We start from the raw sequence: 8,697 nt of genomic DNA, 5'->3' as shown, positions 1-8,697 counted from the left end.
GTAGTTAGCAACAAAAAAACACTTGGTCTCTTTTTCTCTCGCATTAATACTTTGCAAACAAAGGATTAAACTGGTAATTAATTCAATAATAATTTCAGAAAAATACAATACAGTATTAGTAATTAATTATTGAATCTGAAAGATTCCCATCACCTGGTCGTCGTCAAACGAAGGTCCGACAAGGAAAACCCACTACCAAAAATTTTCATTTGTTACTCTAAACCCCCAAAACTCTCAGCAAAACCCTAGTCACATACCTCGGGTTTTGCCCCCAAATTTTCCCGCTTCAATAACTCCTTTGACATGGTCATGCCCTTTTGGTTTCCACTCTCAATCTGATGGTCTACCTTGGTTTACATTTTTCACCTGAAAATGTTGCACTTACTTTCCCTGTTTCTTCTACTTCTGCTTTTACCACCTACTTGTCCTTTTCCGGGGTCTGGTCCTCACATTGCGGATGTGAACATACTGTTACCTCCCAAAATGACACACCCTGTTGAGTATAGACTTCAAGGAAGTGATGGTTGCTTCAAATGGTATCCAACATTATTCTACTCATTCCTTCTTTATTTACTAACAGTGAAGTTCGAGTCAGTTTGCTTGCACCTCGACTAACTCATGCTTACTATGTACACCTGTCTTCTAAGAGATATGAGAAGAAATCACTTAGCTTATATTGCATTCATTATTGCTTGGTGTATTAGCTAAGAGTACATTTGAGGGAACTGTTGAGTGTTTGGTGCATTAACTGTGAGAGTATAGTTGATTGATTTCAATCAACTATTGAGCTATTGTAGGCAATCTCTTAGCTCTGTTTGAGCTATTTTGTTTTATATACTATCAGTGAATTTCGAGCCTCGATTATTTCATCCTTACAGTGTAGCTCTGTCTTCTAAGAGTTACGCCTATATGAGAAGAAATCACTTAGCTTATCTGCTTAGGCCACAACTTCATGTGCGATTTGATTTCATTGTTTGTGTATTAGCTATAAGATTAGTATGTGGTATGTTTGAGGGAACTATTGAGCTTGGTCTGGTGTATTATCTGTGAGAGTACTGGTGATAGGTTTCAATCAACTATTGAGGTATTGTAGGCAGTCTCTTAGCTCTGTTTTCTGCTTAGTTCTTGAAGTTTATGCTGGCTTTTTGTCTGTTGCTCATTGTTGTCTTGTCTTGTTATCTTTTTGAGAGCTGGGGTTTTGATAATTGGTGAATCATAGTTTTGAATAGGCTATTAATAGCAAGTTATTGGGTGATAAGTGAAGTTTGAATAGTTTATGGGTACACGGAATATCAAGATTGTCTTATATTGTTATGTGTTTACTTTATTAGTACCGTAGATGTAAAAGCAAGAGCTCTAGTTCACCAAAATGAACCTGAACTATTCAGGCTCAAATGATTTTTTGTTTGTTTGTTCTTTTTTATGTTCTATGTGTCATACAACAAATTTTATGCCATTAAACACTCTAAAGTCATGATTCATCACCTGGTTTACTATTGACAGCTGATACTCTGACAACTTAAATTGTGAAAAGTTGATGTGGGTATAACTTATAAGTAATTTTTCACTTTTTAGAAACTCTTCTTATGGGTTTGTACTAATTATTTTCTCTCTGCTTTGTGGATGTAGGTCATGGGATCATCACGATATTTTAGTGGTGCTACCTGAGTACAATGTCAGTAGTCAATGCTCTACAAGTGCCCGCTTGAAATCAATTGCCCCTTATAGTGGTCGAAAGGAGACTGCTGTCTATGCGACAGATGTGAACACTGGAGCTGTTATCCGATGCAAAGTTTACATTGACAACTTCTCTAGGATCCAGATATTCCATAGTTCCGTCAAACTTGACCTTGATGGCCTTGCTACTCTACATGTCCGTGCCTTTGATAGTGAAGGTACTTTGCTACTTTAATAGTTTATATCAATTAGTTTTAATTATTAATTAGTTTTAATTATTACTTTATTTTTTGGAAAGAAAGACAATCATTTGATTGCCTATGAATAAAGGGTGCAAGTTTTCATAATTTTAAGTAGCATTCGGAACAAAAGATGGCAGTTGTTTTCTAGCTTATTAGACTATATACTTCTCTCGTTTTATTCTTCGAAGCCATCATTTAGAAGTTCACTTGTGTTCTGCAATTCCCTTCCTAACATATAGCATTCTTTGGTTGTTACTCTAATGTTTTGATAACCTTAGATATTTCTGGAAATTCTGTCTCAGACTCTTCAACTGAACATGATTTTTTGCTACTTTAGGCTGGGTTCTTCAGTTCACGTGTTTTACAAATGACCGATCCCCAGATTCTTCTTGTCATTGACTTTTCTTCTTGTCATTGACTTAAAACTCTTAAGGATCAATGAATCCTACTTTTGCCAACTAGTTCCTAAGATGTTCTGAAATTAATGAGTTGCCCTTTTATTTTCCTTAAGCTGGTGGGTAGATCAGCCAAACATAAAAACCAAGCGTTTGAAGAAGTGCTACAGACACATCTAGTACTATAAAGCAACCCAAGCACATAGAAGTACCCTGTAGTTGGTAAAGTACAAGTTTTATCCCAACTTTTTTTCTGTGATGCATCTTAACTAAGAGTTATATCTTATTCTGCGATAAATCTCAATACAAGCGTTATTACAGTTTTATTTTTTCGTTTTAGTGGTAATAGTTCCGATTGTTTAATATCTATTTGCTGAATTTTCAGAGAATGTTTTCTCGTCTTTGGTGGGCATACAATTCATGTGGGGCTTAATGCCTGAAACTGATGGATTGCCTCATCACCTGAACCATATACCTTTGAAGGACTCTCCATTGAGTGATTGTGGTGGATTATGTGGTGACCTAGATATCCAAATAAAGCTTGAAAATAGTGGTGTGTTTTCTGATCTTTATGTGGTAAAGGGGACAGAAATCGGCCATGAAATAGTGACTGTTCATTTGGCTGAACCATCAGTTAAATATATGGAAGATAAAATTGTCCTAACTGTGGCAGAAGCTATATCTCTGGAACCTCCTTCTCCGGTTTGTGTCCTTATTGGTGCTTTTGTTCATTATAGTCTTAAAGTTATCCGTGGGAATAGGCCACAACTTGTGACTCTGCCTTCTGCCTTTCACCGATGGTCTGTTTCGAACTCCTCAGTTGCTCAGGTAGACAGGATGGTGGGTACTGCTAAGGCTTTGAACTTGGGAATAACAACAGTAACTGTTGAAGATACTAGGGTGGTTGGTCATACACAAGTGTCTTCTTTCCATGTTGTCCTGCCAGATTCCTTATCATTGTATATATTACCTCTATCTCTTTCTGGTGATCATATAGAGGGAATTGAACCAATACCCTCTGTAGCACGCTGGTATGTAGTTGCTGGTCGGGAATATCTTGTTCAAGTAAGGATTTTCTCGAAAGGAACATGGGCACAACAAGAAGTTTACATTACAGAAAATGATGACGTTAAGTTGCATGATGACCCATCAGAAATCTGGAGTATAATTCCCTCATCCAATCGCGTTGGAGAGAAGGGGCTATCCAGAATCCTAAAAGCTCTCTCATATGGTCTGGGAAAATTGACAGCGACTCTCACATATAACACTGGGCATGAAGAAACAAAGGAAGTTCTCAGGGTTGTTCAAGAAGTTATGGTTTGTGACCAGGTGAAGTTCAGCATGGAAGGTGTCTCCGACAGTATTACTCTTCCTTGGGCACCTGGTGTTTATCAGGAGTTGGAGCTAAAGGTTACTGGGGGCTGTGCAATGGTGTCTGGTGACTACAAATGGTTCTCTTCGGACATGGCGATTGTGTCGGTATCTACTTTTGGGGTTGTCCAGGCAAAAAGACCTGGAAAAGTTACTATAAAGGCTGTCTCAGTTTTTGATTCTCTAAATTATGATGAGATAGTTGTTGAAGTGAGTTTGCCTTCTTCAATGATAGTACTGCCTAATTTTCCGGTGGAGACTCCTGTAGGTTCATATCTTCGAGCTGCTGTGACATTGAAAACATTGGATGGTGGCTTATTCTACAAATGTGATGCTTTTACGCCATTCATCAAGTGGAAAACTGGAAATGAAGCTTTCATTGTTGTGGATGCTGGTGAGACCTTCATTGCTGAAAAGCAAGAAATTCTTCCAATTGGTTCCGAGAAATATGGCCCTGCATGTGCATGGACCTATGTCTATGCTTCTAATTCCGGTCAGACGATGCTACATGCAACATTGTCAAAAGAATTTCAACAGTATGATCACTCTACTGGCAGTTCTGTTGTTCTGCAAGCAACCTCGCGTATTGCAGCATTCGTACCACTCATTCTGCACCCTGCAAGTGATGGAAACCAGTTTGGTGGTTATTGGTTTAATTTGGTTAAGGCTGAAGCTGATAATCGCTTAGAGAATATGGAGCACCTATATCTTGCCCCTGGCACATATTTTGAAGTGATGCTTCGTGGTGGACCTAATCGATGGGACCAGGGAGTTGAATTTGTTGAATCCGTGGAAAGATTGGATGAACAAAATCTCAGGGTTCAAGATGGGGCTCTAGTTAATCAAGAATTTACAAGCTATGGGAGCACGTACAGAATCAAGTGCCAAGATGTTGGAATCTTTAGGCTTCTTTTCAAACGTGGGAATTTAATTGGAGAGGGGCATCCTCTGCCTGCTGTATCTGAAGTGCAATTGTCACTCACATGTGGTTTCCCATCATCTATAGCAGTAATAGCTGATGAAACTGTTAATTCCGTTGAAGTGATTCAGACTGCAGCTCAGGCTGACCGTGGCAGTGGAAGGATTCGTACTACCCCAGTCACAATAGCAAATGGGCGCACAGTTCGACTATCAGCTGTTGGCATTAGTGAGACTGGAATAGCTTTTGGAAATTCATCTTCTCTTCCTTTGAAGTGGGAGCTTAAAGATTGTGATGATCTAGCATTTTGGGATGATATCCACAACTTAGCAATGCTATCAACTTGGGAGAGGTACTTGGTCTTGGCAAATGCAACTGGACTATGTGTTGTACGAGCAACAGTTATTGGATCCATTGATTCTGTTAGCCATCGTCACTCTCTTAAACATGTGCCAGGCTCCGAAACTGATCTTACAGATGCTATACGCTTGCAACTTGTTTCATCCCTAAGGGTCTATCCAGAATTCAGCTTGTTGTATCTCAATCATGATGCAAAGTTGAATCTGTCAATTACTGGTGGAAGTTGTTTCATTGATGCTGCAGTAAATGATACGCAAGTTGTGGATATAATTCAGCCTGCTTCAGGTTTACAGTGTGTACAACTACTGCTGGCTCCTAAAAAGTTGGGAACTGCACTTGTGACTGTTCGGGATGTTGGGCTTGCACCTCCTCTTTCTGCTTTCTCTGTGGTTCAAGTTGCAGATATGGACTGGATTAAGATTATATCTGGAGAAGAATTGAGTATTATGGAAGGGAGTTCACTATCAATCGATTTTCTTGCTGGAGTAAATGATGGAAGTACTTTTGATTTTTCGCAGTATGCTTACATGAATGTTCGTGTTCACATTGAGGATCATATAATTGAACTTGTCAATCAAGATGATCTTTCCTGTTGTGATGATGGATATGTGAATGTGCCTAACTTCAGAATACGGGCAATACGACTTGGGATTACCACACTGTATGTCAGCGCTAGACATCATACTGGCCATGAGATGCTGAGCCAGCCAATTAAGGTAGAAGTCTATGCACCACCTAGAATAGATCCTAGTGATATTTTCCTTGTACCAGGTGCTTCTTACATGCTTACTGTGAGAGGAGGCCCAAAAACTGGTGCATATATCGAATTTGTCAGTATGGATAATGAGGTTGCAAAGGTCCACACACCCACAGGACGAGTTTCTGCAACATCGCCTGGAAACACCACCATAGTTGCCAAGATGTACAGGAATGGAGATATATTTATTTGTCAGGCATATGGCGAAGTTAAAGTAGGTGTTCCTTCTTCAGCAATGTTAAATGTTCAAAGTGAGCAGCTAGCTGTTGGCCGTCAAATACCAATATTTCCCTCCTTGTCTGAGGGAAATTTATTTTCGTTTTATGAACTTTGCAGAAATTATAAGTGGATTATAAATGATGAAGAGGTGTTGAGTTTCCAGGCAGCAGACAGCTTACATGGTGGAAATAATGGAATGTACTTGTCCAGTGAAAAAGGCAATGGGCTGGCAGGATATGTGGGTGACAAAGACCTTGGTTTTATTCAAGTATTGCATGGAAGATCTGCGGGACAGACGGATGTTACAGTTTCTTTCTCCTGTGATTTTGTTGCTTACAAATCTTTTTCAGAGTCAAGATCATATACTGCATCTATTTCCTTGTCTGTAGTGTCTGATCTTCCACTTGCTCTGGGATCACCAATTACTTGGATTCTCCCTCCACATTATATCTCGTCTGTGCTCTTGCCTTCAGCTTCTAGAACTTTCAGTAAAGGGGATCCAACTATGGGTAAGGTTACTTATTCTATATTGGGAGACTGTAGAAGAAAGGCTGAATTGGAGGAAGATGATTCTATACTCATTGATGGGAGCCGAATAAGAACGAAAGAGAGTGGCAATCTTGCATGTATTCAAGCAAAAGATAGGTCAAATGGAAGAGTTGAGGTAGCCTCTTGTGTGAAGGTTGCTGAAGTGACTCAAATACGTTTCACGGCAGAAAAGTTGCTGGTTCACACATTAGCAATTGGTGCTGAAATTGATGTCCCAATCAAATATTATGATGTGCTTGGAGATCCTTTCCTTGAGGCTCATGATGTTATTCCTTTCGGAGTTGAAACTAACTACCATGATGTCATCTCTGTTGAGGATGCAGTTGATGGCAATGGAAATGTCCATCTCAAAGCAATCAGTTATGGTAGAGCTCTTGTGCGAGTAGGTTTTACCAATGACCCAAAGAAATCTGATTATGTGGTGATTCTTGTTGGTGCTCGTTTGCATCCTCAGAATCCAACCCTTCACCTAGGGAGTGGTCTTAACTTCAGCATAGAAGGGCTAAGTGATCAAGTATCTGGTCAGTGGTTTACTAGTAATGCAAGCATTGTGTCTGTGGACCAGCTATCTGGACATGCCAGGGCAATAGGGGAAGGTTCTGTACAAATTTTCTTTGAGAGTTCGAATATGAAACTGCAAACTACAGTTACTGTGTCACGGCCAGAGATGATGTCTGTTGATGCTCCAAGAGAAATGCTGACAAACGTGCCGCTTCCTGCCAATGGATATAGCTTTCTTGTAAAATTTAATGATGCTCATGGCCACAAGTATAAATCTGCTAAAAACAGGGCAATTTTCTTGTTTGATTGCCTGGTTGATCCACCTTATGTTGGATACGTGAAGCCATGGGTTGATCTTGATACTGATAATTCGTATTGCCTTTTCTTCCCTTACTCTCCAGAACGTTTGGCACTTGCCACTCCAAAGTCAGGAGACATTGGACAGGATTTAGCTGTTACCATCAAGGCATCACTCGTGGGAGAGCATAATATCTCAGGATCTGCTTCAGCACTTTTTGTTGGGGGCTTCATCATTCTGGGAACAGAAGGAGATTCATTGCAGTTAAATCTAACCCCACAATATAACAGGAGTGTCCTAACTGTTGTGGGAAACACAGATGTGAATATCGACTGGCATGATCGGGAACGGCTAGCTATCAGACCCATACATGGAGAAGATTCTCAAGGAGGAAGCCATGCACAGTATGAGGTCAAAATTCGTAGAGCAGAGAAGTTTAAAGACAAACTGATTTTTAGACTCCCAGCAACTGGTCAGATTATGGAAGTTAATGTTAACTATGAACCCGAAGAGAGAAGAGCAACAACTGCTAATCTTAATTTATGGGCTACTGCAGCTGCGTGTTTCATTCTGCTGATAGTCACAGCTACAGTATTCATTTCTTACTTGGACCAACCTGTGAGATCCCGACCATCTGCTCCTCCTGGCACGCCAAGTGTAGCAGCACCTGCAACTCCTGACCGGAGCAGTCCTGCTGTAGTAAGCGAACATTCTCCTCGGACACCTCAGCCTTTCATGGATTATGTTAGGAGGACGATTAATGAAACTCCATACTACAGACAAGACATTAGGAGGAGGGCTAATCCTCAGAACACTTACTAGCGTACTGGGGGTCGTATTTTTCCATTCCCTCCCCTTTTTGCCTTGCCAGATATGTCCAATGGTTTTTCAGGTAATTGCCGAGGTCTTGAATCTGGCTGCAGACTTTACAATGATATTGCTGTAGTTTGTTGATGTAATTTTTGTAGAGTATTCAAGCTGTGTCTTTTCATTAGGACATGGATGTTATGCCTATGGATACTTTCTTGAGAAGCAGGCTCATCCGTCAAAGAATTTTTATGTCCTGCTTTCTGCTGGAAAAGGCACAATACAATAGCACTTTCTGCAGTAGAACTTGCCTATGCACAAAATAGATAACATGTCCCTAACTCAGAAGCGGTTGTGAGTTTCTGCTCTTCATATTTGGTAAAATCAAGCCTGAGTGTGATTGTTTTTTAAATAGCTGTACCGTATAATAATTTTGATATAGCACTAAAGAGAAAGGTTTACAATTTAGTTGTTGCTACTCAGTCAACCTGTGACAAGTATGTGCATTTAGGATGCACTTGATTGATATAATTAACAAGGTTCAAATTGATATTTTCACCATAAAGGGGGGAGGGTTCTATAATGACATAAACTCCCTAAAT

The 8,697-nt window shown here is 39.9% G+C and overlaps 1 protein-coding gene across 1 annotated transcript; it reads left to right on the top strand.

The window, feature by feature from the left end:
* Positions 1 to 338: 338 nt before the first annotated feature.
* Positions 339 to 8,448, top strand: LOC132042724 (nuclear pore complex protein GP210). Its single transcript, XM_059433257.1, has 3 exons — positions 339 to 536; positions 1,630 to 1,895; positions 2,700 to 8,448. The coding sequence occupies exons 1-3, from the start codon at positions 373 to 375 to the stop codon at positions 8,108 to 8,110; spliced, it is 5,841 nt and encodes a 1,946-aa protein (XP_059289240.1). The 5' UTR covers positions 339 to 372; the 3' UTR covers positions 8,111 to 8,448.
* The last annotated feature ends 249 nt before the right edge of the window (positions 8,449 to 8,697 follow it).

Source organism: Lycium ferocissimum, chromosome 2, assembly GCF_029784015.1.
Source record: "Lycium ferocissimum isolate CSIRO_LF1 chromosome 2, AGI_CSIRO_Lferr_CH_V1, whole genome shotgun sequence".
Classification (NCBI taxonomy): domain Eukaryota; kingdom Viridiplantae; phylum Streptophyta; class Magnoliopsida; order Solanales; family Solanaceae; genus Lycium; species Lycium ferocissimum.
The sequence above is the reverse complement of the archived record's forward strand: the minus strand, read 5'-3'. Positions and strand labels throughout refer to the sequence as shown.

Coding starts and splice junctions, on each gene's coding strand:
- LOC132042724 (XM_059433257.1), top strand. CDS start 373: ATGTTGCACTTACTTTCCCTGTTTCTTCTACTTCTGCTTTTACCACCT. Junction 537..1,629: donor AGTGATGGTTGCTTCAAATG/GTATCCAACATT, acceptor TTGTGGATGTAG/GTCATGGGATCATCACGATA. Junction 1,896..2,699: donor CCGTGCCTTTGATAGTGAAG/GTACTTTGCTAC, acceptor CTGAATTTTCAG/AGAATGTTTTCTCGTCTTTG.